Source organism: Pseudopipra pipra, chromosome 21 (assembly GCF_036250125.1).
Source record: "Pseudopipra pipra isolate bDixPip1 chromosome 21, bDixPip1.hap1, whole genome shotgun sequence".
NCBI lineage: Eukaryota > Metazoa > Chordata > Aves > Passeriformes > Pipridae > Pseudopipra > Pseudopipra pipra.
In genome coordinates, this window is record NC_087569.1 from 5,996,012 (window position 1) to 6,014,626 (window position 18,615).

At 51.9% G+C, this 18,615-nt stretch overlaps 2 protein-coding genes across 2 annotated transcripts; both read right to left on the reverse strand.

The window, feature by feature from the left end:
* Nucleotides 1–746: 746 nt before the first annotated feature.
* LOC135425520 (argininosuccinate lyase) lies at nucleotides 747–8,557 on the reverse strand. Its single transcript, XM_064677871.1, has 16 exons — nucleotides 8,335–8,557; nucleotides 6,219–6,413; nucleotides 6,003–6,086; nucleotides 5,637–5,693; nucleotides 4,989–5,086; nucleotides 4,752–4,829; nucleotides 4,385–4,462; nucleotides 3,943–3,995; nucleotides 3,458–3,520; nucleotides 3,159–3,273; nucleotides 2,474–2,558; nucleotides 2,259–2,318; nucleotides 2,034–2,117; nucleotides 1,682–1,762; nucleotides 1,478–1,584; nucleotides 747–982 (listed from the first exon to the last, which is right to left on the reverse strand). The coding sequence occupies exons 1-16, from the start codon at nucleotides 8,344–8,346 to the stop codon at nucleotides 832–834; spliced, it is 1,401 nt and encodes a 466-aa protein (XP_064533941.1). The 5' UTR covers nucleotides 8,347–8,557; the 3' UTR covers nucleotides 747–831.
* A 2,063-nt stretch (nucleotides 8,558–10,620) lies between these two features.
* LOC135425522 (argininosuccinate lyase) lies at nucleotides 10,621–18,339 on the reverse strand. The gene is made up of 17 exons (XM_064677872.1): nucleotides 18,292–18,339; nucleotides 18,121–18,183; nucleotides 16,476–16,670; nucleotides 15,757–15,840; nucleotides 15,418–15,474; nucleotides 15,063–15,160; nucleotides 14,825–14,902; nucleotides 14,325–14,402; nucleotides 14,128–14,180; nucleotides 13,700–13,762; nucleotides 13,400–13,514; nucleotides 12,663–12,747; nucleotides 12,437–12,496; nucleotides 12,088–12,171; nucleotides 11,809–11,889; nucleotides 11,335–11,441; nucleotides 10,621–10,861 (listed from the first exon to the last, which is right to left on the reverse strand). The coding sequence occupies exons 2-17, from the start codon at nucleotides 18,130–18,132 to the stop codon at nucleotides 10,711–10,713; spliced, it is 1,401 nt and encodes a 466-aa protein (XP_064533942.1). The 5' UTR covers nucleotides 18,133–18,183; nucleotides 18,292–18,339; the 3' UTR covers nucleotides 10,621–10,710.
* Nucleotides 18,340–18,615: the final 276 nt, after the last annotated feature.

Genomic DNA, 18,615 nt, shown 5'->3' on the forward strand with positions numbered 1-18,615 from the left:
TATTTATTCTTTAATTATTTGGGGGGTTACGTTATTCATTGCCTTTATTTATTTATTGTTTCCTTAGTTAGGGAGTTAAAGTTATTCATTGCCTTTATTTGCTGGTTTATTTATTTATTTATTTATTGTTTCCTTACTTAGGGCCTTAAAGTTATTAATCGCCTAATTTTATTTGTTTGTTTGTTTGTTTGTTTTATGGTCTTAACCTGTGCCAATGGTCTTAAGCTGTGCCAGGGGAGGTTTAGGTTGGATATTAGAAAGAATTTCTTTACAGAGAGGGTAATCAGATATTGGAATGGACTGCCCAGGGAAGTAGGGGATTCTCCGTCTCTGGAGGTTTTTAGGATAAGACTGGATGTGGCATCAGTGCCGTGGGCTGGGAACCACAATGGTAGTGGATCAACGGTTGCACTCGATGATCTCGGAGGTCCCTTCCAACCCAGCTGATTCTGTGATTCTATGATTTATTTACTGTGTAATTGCTTAGGGGTTTTCATTTATCCATTGCCTGGGAGTGGGAGTGAGCAGCTGGGAACAATGAAGGTCTGATTGACTAAGATGTGTGAAGGCACCATGTGGACAAACAGCAGCCTCCCCCAAAACACAGACACTGTGCTGCTCTGCACTTACCATCCCTCAGGAGCTTGCACACCCCATAACCAGCTCCTCTGCCAGGTTCACACACCAACCCTCGCCAGGGCTGGGGAACCCCAGCCCTGAAGAAAAAAGAAGCAAGACGAGTTTCGGCAAACTACAGATACCCCAGTGTTTATTAACTCCAGATTAGTGGGATAGGCACAACGCTGCATCCACAGGATCTCTCCCCACGCTCTAAGCTTGTTCCTTCAGCCTCTTGAGCAGCTCCCGCAGCTGCTCGATCTGGGCGGACACGCTGCTCTTGGCGGTGCCGCCCATGGCCGTGTACTGCTCCACGCTGCTGACCACGCTGAACACCTGGGACACGTCGCTGCCAAACAGGGGGCTGGGGGCAAAGGGAGGGCGGTCAGTGGACAGCACGGGGGGCTCTGGGCTGCTAAAGATGCTCATTGTTTGTAGAGGCGGTGAGAGAGTGAGGATGGAGCCTTTTTCCAAAGGGAAAGGCCTCCTGCAGCCTTGTTTCTGCAGAGCCTGACAGAAGCTGCTGGTGGCAGACCAAGAGTCAGCTCCAAGGAGAGATGGAGGAAGTTTGGAGCCAAACCCCTCAGGGGACTGGTGCCTTTAGGGCAGGGCATGAGTTTCTCCCAGTCCCTCCCAAGAGCTGCTGCCTGTGCCCCACTGGAGTGGAATGGAAGTGACATTGTCCCCCTTCAGTGTTTTCAGCCCCAGCAGGAACAGCCTTGATATTCAGGCCAGGAGGATTTTGGGGTGCTGCCTGGCCCAGGCACTTTGGGGAAGGGCACCATGAGGATGGCCATTCCCAGGGAGATAGATCCGTGTCTGTGGAGGGAAGTCAAGGCAAGGTAACAGTGACACAAACCTGATGCTCTTCAGGTCCTCCAGGCTGAGGTTATTGATGGTGGTGCCTTTGGTCTCGGCGAGGTGGACGGCCTTGCCAGAGGCAACGTGGGCTTGTCTGAACGGCATCTGCAGTGAGAAGGGGACAGGACACAGGGCCTCATCTCACTGAGCAATTCTCTGCATCCAAAGAACTCACAGCTCCAGGTTTCCCTCTGATACTCACTCCTTTCCGAACCAAGTAGAGAGCCAGGTCAGTAGCCAACATCTCCGGGCTCAGTGCCCTCTCCATGTTCTCCTTGTTGATCTGTAGAAGGACAGTCATGTGGAGATGTTATCATCAGCTCCTCCTTGGGGGCACATTAATGGTCAAAGTGAGGGGAATTCCTCTGGAAAGGTCCTGGCTCTAAAAGGATGCTCTGACCCCCTGAGCAGTTGACAGAGGGGACCAAAATGAGCAGTATGGGTGAGGCACTGAAGAGTTTTCATCTTGGGACTAGAGTTTTGTTCCCTGTGTCACTCACAGAATGTGCACCATGACCATGTTCAATAGCAAGAATCTGAAGAAGAAGCCTTACTTGGAGGGTTGAAATCACTCCTGTGGCAACCTGGAGCACAGCATTCAGGGTGTCCACAACATCAAAAACAGCCTCCTTGTCCTCCTGTGTCAGAACAGGGATGGAAATGGCTGTAAGTCAACGTGATACAGCCCAAAAACCCAATAGCTCTTCTGACTCCTCAAGAGAGCAGAAGACAGTTGTATGTGCTCAGAGAGATGGTGTGAAAACTAACAAGTGCTTTACCTGCAGGTCCTTGTTGTAAGTGCTGGGGAGTCCTTTGAGGACCATGAGAATAGCAGCCAACTGCAGAGAGAAACAGGCAGGGCAGTGAGTTACAGAGCCAGGCACATCCCCCAGCACAGGTTCAGAGCCCAGCTTTTTGTGCAGAGGGAGAAGGAAGATGCTTCAGCCCTGGTAGGAGCAGTTTCCCCTCCCACTTGCTTCTTTCTCAGGCTCACCCGTCCGAACACTCGTCCAGCTTTGCTGCGGATCAGTTCCAGACTGTCAGGATTCTTCTTCTGAGGCATCAGGCTGCTGCCAGTGCTGCAAGGAAGGTGTTTGGAGTGCAATGGTGAGTCAGATCCCCATCCATATAGACACAGCCCATCAAAGGCAACACATAGATCCCTCTTCCCTGTACACCTCTTCATAGTGCAGGAAAGCAGTGAACTGCTTGTCTGGAGCAGCCACACAGTCCCACCTCTCAAAGAGGAAGGAAAAAGGAGGCTCCTCCCACCCAAGCCCCTTCAGGGTGGTTTCAGCAGGCCAGCCTAAGTGATGCTGTGACCTCAGAGAGGGAGGGTTGTGGTTGTGCCACTCTGAGAGACAAGGAGTCTGTTGGGGTTGCAAACCCTGCTAGTCAAGGAAGGGCTTTGGCAGCATTCCCAGCTGAGGAGGAAGTTCTCTCTGCCAGCAGTTGCCAGGGAGGAGTGTCTGGTGAATGCAGACTAGGCTGAGTTACCAGAACCAGAAATAAGTGACCATTGCTGAGGAATATTCCCCCTGAGGCTGCCTTTGTGCCAGCCTTTTAATGCTGTGTCAGCCTTGTGCACAGAGAGACCCCAACCACTGCCCCATGCTCTCAGGAGGGAAAAGCTAAGGAGAGACTGAGGGAAAGGCTTTCAGCCCGGAGTTGAGACTTACCTGTAGGCATCAGAGAGGGTCAGAAAGCCAAACTCGCTGGTGCTGTAGATGATGAGATCCTCTGCCATCTTGCTAAGGTGGATCATCAGCAGGGTGGCAACAGACAGGAATTCCACTGCAGACAAGGCAGGAAATCAGCAGGGGGAAAAGGTGCTGGTTTGCTTGACAACCAGGGAGCCCTGACTAGAGCTTTATTTCCTGATGGTGGATTTCAGTGCCCTTATTAAAGGAGGTTAACTGGAAAGCTCTCAGAACCTGCTTCTAAGAGTGCTGAGAAGAAGTGATGGAGTTGTGCTTACCCACAAAGTCTCTCTCACTAACAGCATCCATGCTGTTCAGGCTGATGGAAGCAAAGTCCAGCTCTGCAAGGAAGGTGATGGACACAGGAGGTCAGGCTTGGCATGACAGGAGCTTGAATGCCCCAGGGTGCCCCAGTGTGCAGGTGACTGTGAGCCCTGGAGTGGTCCCAGGAACACAAACATCCTTAGAGAGGTCTTTGCTTTTATCCCAGACAGCCAGGGGTGGTTCTGCTTATGCTCCCACCTTACAGGCACCTCCTGTCTCAATGCACTAAAAAGCCTCCTGGCTTACCAAGTCTCCTGGTATCCCACATCCTGTTCCTGAGTATCAGATCATCCTCTTTCTTATTTATTTATTACCCTCCACCCCCATACTAAGGTGCTGCAACACATGCAAAATAACATCAGGCCAATGTGCCAATGCTTCCCCAGGTGACAGATATTCTGAGTAGTTCTGTGCCTCTCAGTAACAATGAGATATTTACCACTACACAGAAGCTCTCTATCAATTCCCAGTGGGTTGCCAGCCAGAGCACCACTGCCAGGGGAGAAAGAAACAGGAGTCATGCATGATATTCTGCACATTCCAACCAAAACTGAGCTCTAGAGGCAGTCATGACACCTCTCTGAAGATGTCCCTCCCCCAGTTCATTTTGGTGTGCTCTGAAGCTCATCAAAGTCTGGAGTAAACCAGAATTTTTCTTCCAAAGAGGAAAAGCCTTTTGGTTCTTGATTTCAAGAAGGAATAAGAGCAGTATTTTTATGGTTAAAGTCTTCTCTTTGGTGAGAGAAGCTGGGCTTGCCCCCTCACAGCTCTCCAGTCCCTGTGGTATAGAGACCCACGTGGTCCAGGGGGATGTAGAGATCTGCCTCTTGGTCATGTCTCAGAGCAAAGTGAGGGCTGAGGGTTACACAAGTAAATGTTACCTTCCCAAAGGCAGGACGTTGATCCTCCTCTTCACCTCCCCCAGGCGCTCAGAGTCACGGGTCAGAGCAACAGCATGGCTGGGAAAGGACAGGAGAGATGAAACACCTGAAGCTGGAAAATGTCACAACCCAGGAGGTAACAATGGCCAAAGGATGGAGAGCAGGGAGTTGGTCACCACTGCCCAACCCCTGCTGGGTTCCCAGTTGGTCAGAACCACACAGGAACATGGGGAGGTCCTGTCCCAGTCTGCAGGTTTCCCTCTGGTTTGTCCCCACCCCCTCAGAGGGGGAGGCACTCCTGGGCTCCAGCAGAGCAGGGCCCCGAGGCTGGAGAAGGCTCCTCCAGCCAGGGCTGAAAGGTGCTGACCTGAGCAAGAACTGGCTCCATCGGATGGGCTGAGCTTTCTGCAGGTGGGTGTAGCCAGGCAGGATGACATCGATTTCTCTGCGTGGCAGAGGAGAGAAGGAGGTGAGAGCAGCTGCCAGGATGGAGGGCAGGGGCAGGGCTGTAACTCCCCCCTGCTGCTGCCCCACTGGTGTCAGTCAAAGAACAAGCCTAAGGTCTCCTGGCCCAGCAAGGCCCTGGATTTGGAGAAGGACTCACATGGCAGCGCGTTCCACCAGGGTCTTAATGAGCTGCAGGAGGTGTGTGGAGATGATGGAGAGGGAATTCTTCATGAACAGCTTCAAGTCAGTCACAACCTGGGTGAGATTGGCCACGGTCAGACCAAGCAAAACGTGACAGATCTGGTGACCAAATATTGCTCAGCAGAAAGCCTTGGCACAGTTATCCCCTCCTTGTTCTATGTAGTGGGAAGGTGCATCTTCCTCCCACCAGATCTGTCCCTGGTCACTGTCTGTGAAAGCTGCTGTGTGCTGCTTTCCATGAACAGAACTAGAGCCTGTTCTTTTCCGTGGACTTCCCAGGTATTTGTTAAGTTTGAATCAGAGAATCTTCAACAAACACAAGTCAGTCATCAGTAGAAGGACTGATCCCAGCCAGCAGAGTCAGGGTTTCTTTGGGCTTTCAAAGCAATGTCAGGGGAGGTTTGTGGCCTTTTACCACCAGGAAGCAATCCTGCAGATCCCATTCTCCTATGTGGATGAGTCATTGCAGCATAACTAGTTTAAAGCCCAAGTACATGCTGGAGAGTGTCAGGGCATGTGAAAGATGGCATAAAAAATTCAATTAAGGACCTGAGATGGGGGAGGAATACAGAAGGAGTTAAAAAAAAAAAGATTCTGTACATACCTGATCATTCCTACTTCTTCCAGTGTGCAACTTTCCAGCTACGTCTCCAATCAGCTCCTGAGGACAAGAGGAGGATTTCTGTCAGTGTCTCTGTATTCTAAGCAAGAGACTCCACATGAGCACATCTCCCTGCCTGGAAGGGACTCAGCTCGAGGATCCTGTGAGTAGCCATGGGATGTGTTCTGGGGAAGGGCAGGTTTGGGTTCTGTGTTTGTACAGTGGCACTTGCAAAGAAGGGGGCTTGGAGACACTGGCCTGTGCACTTGGGGTCCAGAGGAATTTCACAGAGGGACAGAGGCACATGCCCTTAACATCAGGCAGATCCAGCTACAGAGGAACAGGAACAAGAGATTAGAGAACCCAAACCTTTAGCCTGCGTTCGTTGGCAGTGTGGATATCCTCATCAGTTGGTTTCAGCACAAAGACTCCTTTGGACCATTCCTCAGAGATCTACAAACATCAGCAGATGATGTTTATTATCACACCATATTTATACCATGATTATTAAATACAGGGAAGCTACTGTCAGGTACAGAGCCATTCATTCCAGCACACATCACAGTTTGTGAAGGAAAGACATACCTTTTCCAGGCCACCCAGGATCTTCTCCAGCTCAGTTTTAGACAGGATTCCAGCCTTCTCCAAGGCTTTAGCATAAGCCATGCTCCCCTGAATATCAACTTCAGACAGTCTCTGATCATAGGAAATGGAAGCATTGAGCATCTCCATGACTGGATCTGTGCTTCCACTGAATCTTCCTCCCCAGAGTTTATCCCCCTGAGAGAGAAAGAAACAAGTTAAAGAGGCCTGATAACTTCATTTCAGCTTCTGTGTACTATGTAATATCTAATGATCTGTTTATCCAACACGGTGGCCATGCCACTGTCCTTTCTGGCCAGAAACACCCCTGGACTTCAGGATCTTTGGAAGTAGTTGAAGACAAGGAGAACACATCATTGTCAGTATTATTTACCTCTGAGCTGTGATGTCTAGCTCAGGAACCATCCAAGATACTTTACCTCTGGAGGACTCTGCAGGGAGTCCTTGAAATTAATATCAGGGCACCTGGTGCCAGACCAGCATGGATTTCTCTTTTGAGGCAGCTGCAGGTCAACAACCCTTTGACAGCCCTTTAAAGGGGGTAAAAAGTAAAGCAGTAAGGATTAGAGTAAAAGTTAGTATCCTCTAAGCCCTTTTTGTGCTGTTATAACTAACAGATTGTTCTTTGATTGACAAAGAGCTGTGGGCCAGCACAAGCCACATTATGAAGTGTTTGAAGTTACCATTTGAAGCATCTCCAGACTTCATGATGTGCTTGCAGGCTTTGGTGTAAAATCAGCACATGGCAGAAAGGGAATTCCGGGTTCAGGAATGTTCGGAAAAATAAATCAACAAAAAGGTGTTGAAACACATGGAAACAAAAGGGGCTTTTTGCCACCCAAAGCAGGATTCACACAGTGACCTCACACACTGGAATGTGTCCCCTGCACAGCTCCTTCACTGGGTGACCAAAGGCAGGTACACAATCCCAGCAGGGTGTGTGTGACCCTCTGCCTCCAGTGATTCAGCACCTGGATGGACTCACTGGCTCAGCCCACGTGTGTCACTTGTTGAGAAGCTTTTTGCTTGCCCAGGTAAGACACCCCCCCAAGCCCAAACTCCACCAGACTTGCACTGAAGTGGGTAAGAATTTTACCCGGGCAGAGGCCTTACAGCTTATCAAAAACTTCAACTCTGCAGGGCTCTCAGGCACCAAAAAAAAGCAATTGAAGGACACTTGAAGTGGATAATAATTAATAATCTACTTGATTTTCTAAACAGCCCTGCCAAGTCTCTTCTCCTGCTGTTCACTACAACTACCATGGACAGCAAGGAGCTGGCAGGACAGTTGTAAACTGATCTGTGCTGGGGCTTTACCAGTCACACAAAGCACTGTTGAGTAACCTCAGGAATTTTTTCCCTAGTGACTGTCTCCGTGTCTGTGCTGATCCCTGCTGAAACAACGGGCCTGAGAGGACAGCAGGAGAGAGCCTGCAGAGGTAGGAGTGTGGGCAATGTGCTTTTGGGTATCTTTAAGGCAGCTTTGTCAGAAAGCTGAGGGAAGGCAGATGGGGGGATCAGAATTTAAAAAGAAATGTCATTTGGTGCACTCATTTGGTGCCCCCAGGAGCACGGCACAGGGGATGCTAAATTAAAGGCCATTCCAGAGGTTAAGCACTGGACTGGGGAACAGAAATTTCTAGGTATAACTTAAGTATTACAGGTTTCCATCAAAGTAAGAAGTGGGTCAGCAGAAACATTGCAACACATCCATTTGCAATCAGGAAATCTAAACTGAAAGATTAATTTTAGGCAGCCGCAGGGCTCTGGTTGGAGCAGTGGCTGTACAGCCTGACAGATGATGGGCTGTAACCTGGAGCAGAGGAGGCCGGGGCTGTAGCAGCTATTTGGAAGCAGCAAGTGTGACTCGCCAAGCTGCCTGGTCACGTCTCACCAGGGAAGGAAACCGAAAACGCAGCTTTTGTTCAGGGAGCTGTTTACCCAAGCTGCTGGAAAGCGCCTCCTGCCCAAACACAAGTCGTCAGGCACGAACCGCATCGCTTATTGGCCTTCCTCAGGTCCGGGGCAGAACCTGGAGGCTCTGGGACTTACAGTTTAACTCGGCTGAGCCCCCCGGAGAAGCAAAGTTCACCCTCACCTCGGCTGCCATTCCGGACGGCCTTTGGCGACCCCGCAACTGCAGCGAGCTGCGGGACCGGTGGGGCGGTCAGGCTCTGATCCAGGGCCCGATCCCAGTCCCAGTCCCGGTCCCGATCCCCGACGGGGTCCCGCCGCCCCTCGGCCCCGCTCCGCCCGCAGCCCCGGCCGCTCTCTCGCCGCTCCCCGCGTTCACAGCCCTCGGTGCGGGGCCGGCGGCTCGTCCCGCCCCGCCGGGGCGGAGTGTCCCCGGGCCAGCCCCGTTCCTGAGCCCCCTCCCTCGATGTCCCCGCTCCTGTCCACCTCCCTCGATGTCCCCGCTCCTCTCCCCCCTCCCCTCGCACGGGCTGGTCCTGCTGTGCCGGAGTGCGAGAGCACGGCGCGGATTGTCCCTGTGCGCCGTCGGATGCCTTAGAGGAGGTTCAGGAACGGCGTCCCCCGTTTTCTTGTCCCTTTGCGGGTTTTTCTGCCCTTTAACCAGTCCTGTTGCCGCAGGACCTGGGATAATTCATGTGGGAAGGGACCTAGTCCAAGTGTCTTTCCTATGTTTTTCCCTGTCCCGTTATCCACCCCCTCTCTGAGTTGAACTCTGGGGCACGGTGGGATTGCATGGATGTGCACGGGAATGCTCCTTTCTGGAGCAGAGAGGATGCTGCCTCTGGCTGCCCAGCAAGGACCTTTTGCAGCTGCATTTCCAGTGTACTCCAGTATCAGTCCAGAACAGGGCTCAGACTCTGTACCTAGCCAGCAATTAATTCTGCTTCTCAAATGTTTGAGCTGCTTCTCAAACATTTCCACTTATGATTATTTCCTTTCCTCTTTCAGACTTCCAGATGCACAGAGCATCGTGATGTCTACCCTGAGAACACCTCTTTGAACCATTTTGTTGCCAGGTTCTTCCTCTTCTGCAGTCTCTCACTTTTAGTGCTTCTTTTGTCATGTTCATCTTTTATGGGTGTCTGTACTCCAGGCTTTGACAGGAGGTTGCTGAGGGTTTGAAAAAGCAGTGAGTGCTAGATTTACATCCATAACAAACCACTTGATAATCAGCCTACATGAATTCTTGGCTTAAGTGCCTTCCTGTGGTCTGTAATGAGTAGGGATTTGAGACCAAAACCCAAATCACAATGAGTCATAGTGGGGTGATGGTGAAAGTCTGAAGATACCACACACTCCTGTAATGTTTGTGGAACTTCAGAGACCTTCACAGGCCCCTCCAATCTAAATTATTTCACAATTTTAAGAAAGGGGTGGATGGGTGGGAAGTACCAGTGACTATGAACTACTTATTTAAGTAAGAGACTGAGATGTGATAATCTGCTAAAACTTCCCTTTTCCTTTCAGTTTGGCAGGGCCCTGTGTCACTCAGCACTGGCCATGAGGAACAATGCCAGGCATTTGCTGCTGGGAGCAAGAGGAAATCTGTTCAGCTGAGGCCTCTGAAGGTACTTAGCAGGAGCTGGAAGATACAAATAGGGAAAATGAGGGGCACAGATTAAGGACATTTATGGGAGGAAAAGGAACTACAAGTTGGGGATGAGGAAAACTCCCTTCTTCTGACTCTGTAGGTGCTGAGTCTTGGGGCTCCCTATAACTTTCTTGTTCCTTTAGCCTGTCAACTCGGTGTGCTTAAGTGATTTTCTGGCAACAGATCTGGAGAGTGAGACAGGAGCCAAAACAGAAACACAGCAGGAAGTAAAGGAGCAAACAGAAAGAAGGGTTGTGGACAGGTACTTGAAATGTGCTGTTCTTTAAATGCCAGGAAAGTGGATCAGATTTAGGGCCAGAAAAAGGAGAGAGAGTGGTAAGATGTGTTGAAAAAAGGGAAGTTTGCTATTGCTGGTCCTTCTACCACATGTTCAAAGCACAAACAGTCCAAAGTAGAATGAAGGCACTGTGTCTCCTGGGGTACTTTGTTAATGGTAGGAGATTTAGCTCCTGGCAGTTTGTACTGTCTGTGCTGCAGCCCTTGCCCCAAACTTGGTGAGGCAACACTTGTGTTACTGCCATTACCTGTGTGTCTCACAGAGTCTGAGTCAACAACGTGTTGCTGCATCAGCACGGAGAGAAGGTGCTGAGCAAGACACTGGCTTTACAATGTTGTGTCAGAAAAGAAATTTTGCTGGGTAAAAAGGGACAATCAATTCCCTTTTTCAATTCTGCCAGCCTCCCCTCCAAGAGACACATTTACAAGCGAGGGAAGAGCCCACTTTCTCTCAAAGCCCAAACCTCACGAGAGCTGAGGGAGCCCAAATTTGCGCTGAAGAAGAAAGACACAAGACAGGAGTTTCAGCGAACTACAGACACCCCAGTGTTTATTAACTCCAGATTAGTGGGATAGGCACAACGCTGCATCCACGGGATCTCTCCCCACACTCTAAGCTTGTTCCTTCAGCCTCTTGAGCAGCTCCCGCAGCTGCTCGATCTGGGCGGACACGCTGCTCTTGGCGGTGCCGCCCATGGCCGTGTACTGCTCCACGCTGCTGACCACGCTGAACACCTGGGACACGTCGCTGCCAAACAGGGGGCTGGGGGCAAAGGGAGGGCGGTCAGTGGACAGCACGGGGGGCTCTGGGCTGCTTTATGTGCTCTGTGTCTGCAGAGAGGGTGCAGGAGTGAGGGCAGAGCAGGGGAAAGGCCTCCTGCGGCCTTGTTTCTGCAGAGCCTGACAGAAGCTGCTGGTGGCAGACCAAAGAGTCAGCTCCAAGGGGAGACCAAGGAAGTTCACAGCCAAACCCCTCAAGGGACTGGTGCCTCTAGGGCAGGGCATGAGTTTCTCCCAGTCCCTCCCAAGAGCTGATGCACATGTCCAGCTGCAGCAGAACGGAAGCAATGTTGTCCCCCTTCAGTGTTTTCAGCCCCAGCAGGAACAGCCTTGGTATTCAGGCCAGGAGGATTTTGGGTGCTGCCTGGCCCAGGCACTCTGGGGAAGGGCTCATTCCCAGGGAGGTTGATCCCTGTCTGTGGAGGGAAGTCAAGGCAAGGTAACAGTGACACAAACCTGATGCTCTTCAGGTCCTCCAGGCTGAGGTTATTGATGGTGGTGCCTTTGGTCTCGGCGAGGTGGACGGCCTTGCCAGCGGCGATGTGGGCTTGTCTGAACGGCATCTGCAGTGAGAAGCAGAGGTTGCATTCAGTGACCAGGCAACTGGGGTGCTTTTCAGTGAAAAAAAATTGGATGTGCTGTCATTTTTGGGTGTCCTGTTTTCCCTTAAGGCAATCCGAATCCAGGTTTTCTGGGGTGGAAGAGGGGAGGCTTTAGGAGGTAACACTCCACCTGTAAATTACTATCAAGCCCCTCCCTGGCAGCAGTTCCACTGCTTGGGATACATGTAAGGAATGCATTTCCAGCTTTTGTGTTTGTTGAGCCAGACTGCTCATGACCTGGGGACAGAACAGAAGGCCTTATCTCAGGGCCTCAATACGCAGCACTCTGCATCCAGAGAAATCACAGCTCCAAGTCTCTGATACTTACTCCTTTATGAACCAAGTAGAGAGCCAGGTCAGATGACAGGATCTCGGGGCTCAGTGCCTTCTCCATGTTCTCCTTGTTGATCTGCAGAAGGGAGGTGAGAGGGAGGTGTTATCATCAGCTCCTCTTTGGGGACACATGGGCTGACAGTGGGGGCCATAGTGAGCAGTATGGGCAAGGCAGCCAAGAGCCTTCATCTCAGGACCAGGCTGGAGCTCTGTTTCCTGTGTCACTCACAGAATGTGCACCATGACCATGTTCAGTAGTATAGACTGAACTGACCTGGAGGGTTGAAATCACTCCTGTGGCAACCTGGAGCACAGCATTCAGGGTGTCTACAACATCAAAGACGGCCTCCTTGTCCTCCTGTGTCAGAACAGGGATGGAAATGGCTGTAAGTCAATCTGACAGAGCCCAAGAGGCTGAGCAGCCCAGCCAGCAGAGATGTGTCGTCCCAGAGGCTCCTGCCATGGCCAGAGTGTCACCTGCAGCACTGCAGTGCCTCAGCCCCTTTCCCAGCACCCTGCACCCAGGCAGGGGCTGTGCAGGGAAATGGAGTGACAGGACAGCTCAACAGTAGTGGACAACTGTGTCTGCTCAGAGATGGTGTGAAAACTAACAAGTGCTTTACCTGCAGGTCCTTGTTGTAAGTGCTGGGGAGTCCTTTGAGGACCATGAGAATAGCAGCCAACTGCAGAGAGAAACAGGCAGGGCAGTGAGTTACAGAGCCAGGCACATCCCCCAGCACAGGTTCAGAGCCCAGACTGGGCACTGCTCTTTATGCAGAGGGAGAAGGAAGATGCTTCAGCCCTGGTAGGAGCAGTTTCCCCTCCCATTTGCTTCTTTCTCAGGCTCACCCGTCCGAACACTCGTCCAGCTTTGCTGCGGATCAGTTCCAGACTGTCAGGATTCTTCTTCTGAGGCATCAGGCTGCTGCCAGAGCTGCAAGGAAGGTGTTTGGAGTGCAATGGTGAGTCAGATCCCCATCCATACAGACACAGGCCATGCATTGCTACTGACCCAGCCTTTCAAAAGGAACGTGTGGGCCACCTTTCCTTGTACAGCTCTTTATGGTGCAGGAAAGCAGTGAACTGAGTGTTGAGTTTCTCATGTTTCCCACAGCAAAGCCTTCGGTTTTGCAACTTGTCTGGAGCAGCCACACAGTCCCACCTCCCAAAGAGGAAGGAAAAAGGAGGCTCCCCCTCCACGCCCCTGCAGAGGTGGTTTCTGCAGGCCAGCCTAAGTGATCTCAAGGAGGGAGGGCTGTGGTTGTGCCACTCTGAGAGACAAGGAGTCTGTTGGGATTGCAAACCTGACTAGTGAAGGAAGGGCTTTGGCAGCATTCCCAGCTGAGGAGGAAGTTCTCTCTGCCAGCAGTTGCCAGGAAGGAATCGCTGGGCTGAACTCAGACTAGGCTGAGTTACCAGAATGAGAAATAAGTGACCATTGCTGAGGAATATTCCCCCTGAGGCCTCCCTTGTGCCAGCCTTTTAATGCTGTGTCAGCCTTGTGCACAGAGAGACCCCAACCACTGCCCCACGCTCTCAAGTGAGGACAGCTAAGGAGAATTACATCACAGAGACCAGAAACCTACCAGTAGGTATCAGAAAGGGTCAGAAAGCCAAACTCGCTGGTGCTGTAGATGATGAGATCCTCTGCCATCTTGCTAAGGTGGATCATCAGCAGGGTGGCAACAGACAGGAATTCCACTGCAGACAAGGCAGGAAATCAGCAGGGGGAAAAGGTGCTGGTTTGCATGACAGCCTAGGGAGCCCTGACTAGAGCTTTATTTCCTGATGGTGGATTTCAGTGCCCTTACTAAAGGAGGTTAACTGGAAAGCTCTCAGAACCTGCTTCTAAGAGTGCTGGGAAGAAGTGATGGAGTTGTGCTTACCCACAAAGTCTCTCTCACTAACAGCATCCATGCTGTTCAGGCTGATGGAAGCAAAGTCCAGCTCTGCAAGGAAGGTGATGGACACAGGAGGTCAGGCTTGGCATGACAGGAGCTTGAATGCCCCAGGGTGCCCCAGTGTGCAGGTGACTGTGAGCCTGAGTGGTCCCAGGAACACAAACACGCTCTAATGTTGCACCAGCTGGGGTCTTTACTGTGAGCCCAGCCAGCCAGTGTGCAGCAGGGGTGGCTCTTCCTCCTCCCACCTCACAGGCATTGCCTGTCTCATTGCAGTAGAAAGCCTGAAGAAGGAAAGGCTTAGGCTCCAGGACAGGGCATTACAGTGCCATTGGGAGCCCTGTGTCAATGCTTCCCTCCCTCCTAGTTATTACAGGTAGTTCTAAGCCCCTCAGCCACAGGGAGACATTTACCACTGCGCAGAAGCTCTCTATCAATCTCCAGTGGGTTGCCAGCCAGAGCACCACTGCCAGGGGAGAAAGAAACAGGAGTCACACAAGATACTTTGCATATCTCATCCAAAACTGAGCTCTAAGAAGCAGGGAAGGCACCTCTGAACACTTTGCAGAGCAAAGCAAGGCCGACTGATTACACAAACAGTAGATCTTACCTTCCCAAAGGCAGGACATTGATCCTCTTTTTTATCTCTCCCAGGCGCTCAGAGTCACGGGTCAGAGCAACAGCATGGCTGGGGAAGGACAAGGGAGATGGAGCACATGAATCAGAGAATGTCTCTTTCCTTTCCAATCTCTACTCTGTCATGCCTGGAGCCTGGGATCCCCTCTCCAACAAGAGGGTGGAATGAAGCCAAGGCACTAAGGCCTTAGCTGGACAGGCAGCAGAACACAAGATTCTCCATGTTACCTCATCAGCCAGGGTGTAACTGTGGCCAAAGGATGGAGAGCAGGGAGTTGGTCACCACTGCCCAACCCCTGCTGGGTTCCCAGTTGGTCAGAGCCACACAGGAACATGGGGAGGTCCTGTCCCAGTCTGCAGGTTTCCCTCTGGTTTGTCCCCACCCCCTCAGAGGGGGAGGCACTCCTGGGCTCCAGCAGAGCAGGGCCCCCAGGCTGGAGAAGGCTCCTCCAGCCAGGGCTGAAAGGTGCTGACCTGAGCAAGAACTGGCTCCATCGGATGGGCTGAGCTTTCTGCAGGTGGGTGTAGCCAGGCAGGATGACATCGATTTCTCTGCGTGGCAGAGGAGAGAAGGAGGTGAGAGCAGCTGCCAGGATGGAGGGCAGGGGCAGGGCTGTAACTCCCCCCTGCTGCTGCCCCACTGGTGTCAGTCAAAGAACAAACCTACAGGTCTCCTGGCCCAGCAAGGCCCTGGATTTGGAGAAGGACTCACATGGCAGCGCGTTCCACCAGGGTCTTAATGAGCTGCAGGAGGTGTGTGGAGATGATGGAGAGGGAATTCTTCATGAACAGCTTCAAGTCAGTCACAACCTGGGTGAGATTGGCCACGGTCAGACAACACAGAATGTGACACGTGGTGACTGCCCACTTTTACTGCAAAGTAAACCCCTCCTTGTCTTGGGTGATGGGAAAGGTGCATCTTCTTCTCATCATTTGGTCATATTTATGTGGTGATGTCACTATTTCTTGCTCTCCGGGAAGAGTTCCAAAGGCCATGCTGCTCTGAGGTCTCCTGATATGAGGGGAAGGGGGGGAAATACAAAGGAAAAAAGTGATTCTGTACATACCTGATCATTCCTGCTTCTTCCAGTGTGCAACTTTCCAGCTACATCTCCAATCAGCTCCTGAGGACAAGAGGAGGATTTCTATCAGTATCTCTGTATTTTAAGCAAGAGACTCCATGAGCAGATCTCCCTGCCTGTGAGTAGCCATGGGATGTGTTCTGGGGAAGGGCAAGTTTGGGTTCTGTGTTTGTACAGTGGCACTTCCAAAGAAGGGGGCTTGGAGACACTGGCCTGTGCACTTGGGGTCCAGAGGAATTTCACAGAGGGACAGAGGCACATGCCCTTAACATCAGGCAGATCCAGCTACAGAGGAACAGGAACAAGAGGATAGAGAACCCAAACCTTTAGCCTGCGTTCGTTGGCAGTGTGGATATCCTCATCAGTTTGGATCACACCAAAGACTCCTTTGGACCATTCCTCAGAGATCTACAAACACCAGCAGAAACACCAGTCAGCTACAACAGTGTGAGGGGGCTGTAAGGGTCCCCAGCAAATTCCTGCCATCCCCATGAAAATTTAACCCCAAAGAGTTAAGTCTCATGTGAGCTCTGGTATTCAGGCCAAGGCTGGCTGCTTGCTGTATCCTGCTATCCTGTACTGCTGGGATTCATCTCTCTACCCATGGCAATCCTGCAGTGTTATGGCTCTAGGAGGATTTAAGCATTGCAAGGAAGAAGTGAGCCAAAACATCAGTGATTGCTTTAGCACTGTCCACAAAGGTTTTCCTATAAAACATTGTACAGACTCACTGTTGTCCGTGGTGGGTGAGGAACAACAATGGATATTTTAAAAAAAGCGCTTTGCTGCTGACTCCTCTTCCCCCCTACACATGCTATGCATTGCCTCCTACCAGAGGGCAGCCAGACTCTAAAGGATCCCACGTGCCAGCAGGAAAAGAATGTTCTTACTTCATACTGAAATGATTCCTAGTGAATGTTCAGTCTGAAGAGGATGGGACACGAGGACATTTAAGGACGCTCTTTAGAGCAGCAGCTCAGATGCTGTCAGGTACAGAGCCATTCATTCCAGCACACATCACAGTTTGTGAAGGAGAGACATACCTTTTCCAGGCCACTCAGGATCTTCTCCAGCTCAGTTTTAGACAGGATTCCAGCCTTCTCCAAGGCTTTAGCATAAGCCATGCTCCCCTGAATATCAACTTCAGACAGTCTCTGATCAACAGTAATGGAAGCGCTGAGCATCTCCATGATTGGATCTGTGCTTCCAACAAACCTTCCCGCCATCATTTTATCCCCCTGCAAGTAATGAAGTCGAGAGGCATGTTCAAAAGACTTATGGATATATCTGCTAAAAATCAGTCAGTGTCCATTCCACTCCTTATCAAACTAAAACTGAGGACAATCTCAGGAATGGAATTTTTTCAGTCTATACCATTGACCTGAAACCCCTTGGACTCTAATGCCTTTGGCCAGTAGTTGTAGAGGTGGAGCACATGTTGCTGTCACTAGAATTTAGCCCTTGAGGTTACAGGTCTGGCTTGGGAATCCTCCAAGACATTTTACCCCTGCAGGACTCTGCAGGGAGTATGTCCTGTCTGTGATAAGTATCAGGCAATGGGGTGCAAGACCAGCATGGCACTCTCTTTTAAGGCAGCTGCTGATCACTGACCCTTTGAGAGTCTCCTGACAGGGAAAAAAAGTCAGGGAGATATACTGAAAGCTGGTATCTACTACTATTTGAAATACTAAAAAAAATCCCACTCTTTTAGAGAGAATGTTAGAAAACATTGAGCTGACAAAGAGCTGTGGGCCAGCAGAAGCCACATCCTGTCAAACACTCCTCTAACTCTCAAGTGTGTGAAGTTACCGTTTGAAGCATCTCCAGAGTCCACGACGTTCTTGCAAGTTTTGGCACAAAATTGAGATAAAACCGGCAAAGGTGCCGATTGCAGAAAGGGAGGTCTGGGTGCCGTTCAGTGTTACAAATGTTAGCGTAAAGCGAAAAAAGGAAGAGAAAAAAGCCCAAAGTACCGCCGGAAGGGCTCGGAAGATGCGCGGCGCCGGGCGGGCGGCCGAGCTACCATGGACAGCGGGCGGCGGCGGGACCGGACCGGGGACCGGAGCAGCCCTTTCCCCAAATTGCTGTCGAGGGAAGAGCAGGAGGGAGCCTGCGGAGCCAGGGTGCAGGCTCGGGGTGCTGGAGCTCTGGGTGTGGAGCAGGTTTGTCAGCAGGAGCTGCTGGGGGGGGTGGGAGGGAAATGGGAGTTGAAAAAGCCAAAGTTGTGCAGCTCCTCGCTGGGAATCCCATGCCAGTGATGGGAGAGGGGACCGGGAGGGAAAAGGGGATGATGGGAGGTAAGGGCTGAGATGGGCAAGACGTGTCCAGGTACATCTTTGCTGCTGTGGGCCATGCCCAGCATCAGAAGTGGGGCGTTGGGCTATTGCAGCAAAGATATTTACTGTCCCCTTCTCCATTTAAAACCCGGGAAAACGAATCGTAGAATCATTAAGGTTGTGAAAGATCTCCAAGATCACCGAGTCCAACCGTTAACCTAATACTGCCGGGTTCACCACTACCCCATGTCCCTGAGGATCACAACTACACGTTTTTTGAACCCTCCCAGGGATGTTGATTCCACCACACCCCCGGGGAGCCTTTTCCAAACGAAATAGGGGAAGACTCGAAGCTCACGAACTCCAGAGAACCCGGAGACCACCCCGCCGGGAAAGCAAAGGTCCCTCTCACCTCGGCTGCCATTTCGGACGACGTTTTGCTCGTTTGTGCGGCGATCCTGGCAACTGGTGCAACCTGCGGGACAGCGCGGGTGATGCTCAGCCCTGCCCCGAGCCCGCCGCGGTCCCGCCGCGGTCCCGCCGCGGTCCCGCTGCCCTCCCGGCCCCTCCGGGCCCCGCTCACCTGCTCGTCCCGCAGCCCCGGCCACTCGCTCGCTGCTCCCCGGCCCCGCCGCTCCGCTTTTACACGCCTCGGTGCGGGGCAGGCGGCTCGTCCCGCCCCGCCGGGGCGGGGTGTCCCCGGGGCCGGCCCCGCTCCGCTCCCCCCCGCAGCCCCCTGCTCCCTTCACACCCCTCCGCTGCCTCCGGCCCCGGCTCGCCCAGCGCGTGGTCGGGGAGAGAAGTTTCTTTTGGGGAGAGGTTTGCTGCGAGGAGGAGGGTTGAGAGGGATGCTCCCGTGTTGCTTCTTAGAGAAGTTCCCGGCGGTGCTCCCGCACTGCCTGAGGGT

What these genes read in the sequence shown, in the direction of transcription:
- LOC135425520 (XM_064677871.1), bottom strand. An exon ending in GAAGAAGTAGGAATGATCAG is followed by an intron (nt 5,087 to 5,636) that starts GTATGTACAGAA and finishes AATCTCACCCAG; the next exon opens with GTTGTGACTGACTTGAAGCT. An exon ending in TAGTGAGAGAGACTTTGTGG is followed by an intron (nt 3,274 to 3,457) that starts GTAAGCACAACT and finishes CCTTGTCTGCAG; the next exon opens with TGGAATTCCTGTCTGTTGCC.
- LOC135425522 (XM_064677872.1), bottom strand. An exon ending in TGGAGCCAGTTCTTGCTCAG is followed by an intron (nt 14,403 to 14,824) that starts GTCAGCACCTTT and finishes GTCCTTCCCCAG; the next exon opens with CCATGCTGTTGCTCTGACCC. An exon ending in TAGTGAGAGAGACTTTGTGG is followed by an intron (nt 13,515 to 13,699) that starts GTAAGCACAACT and finishes CCTTGTCTGCAG; the next exon opens with TGGAATTCCTGTCTGTTGCC.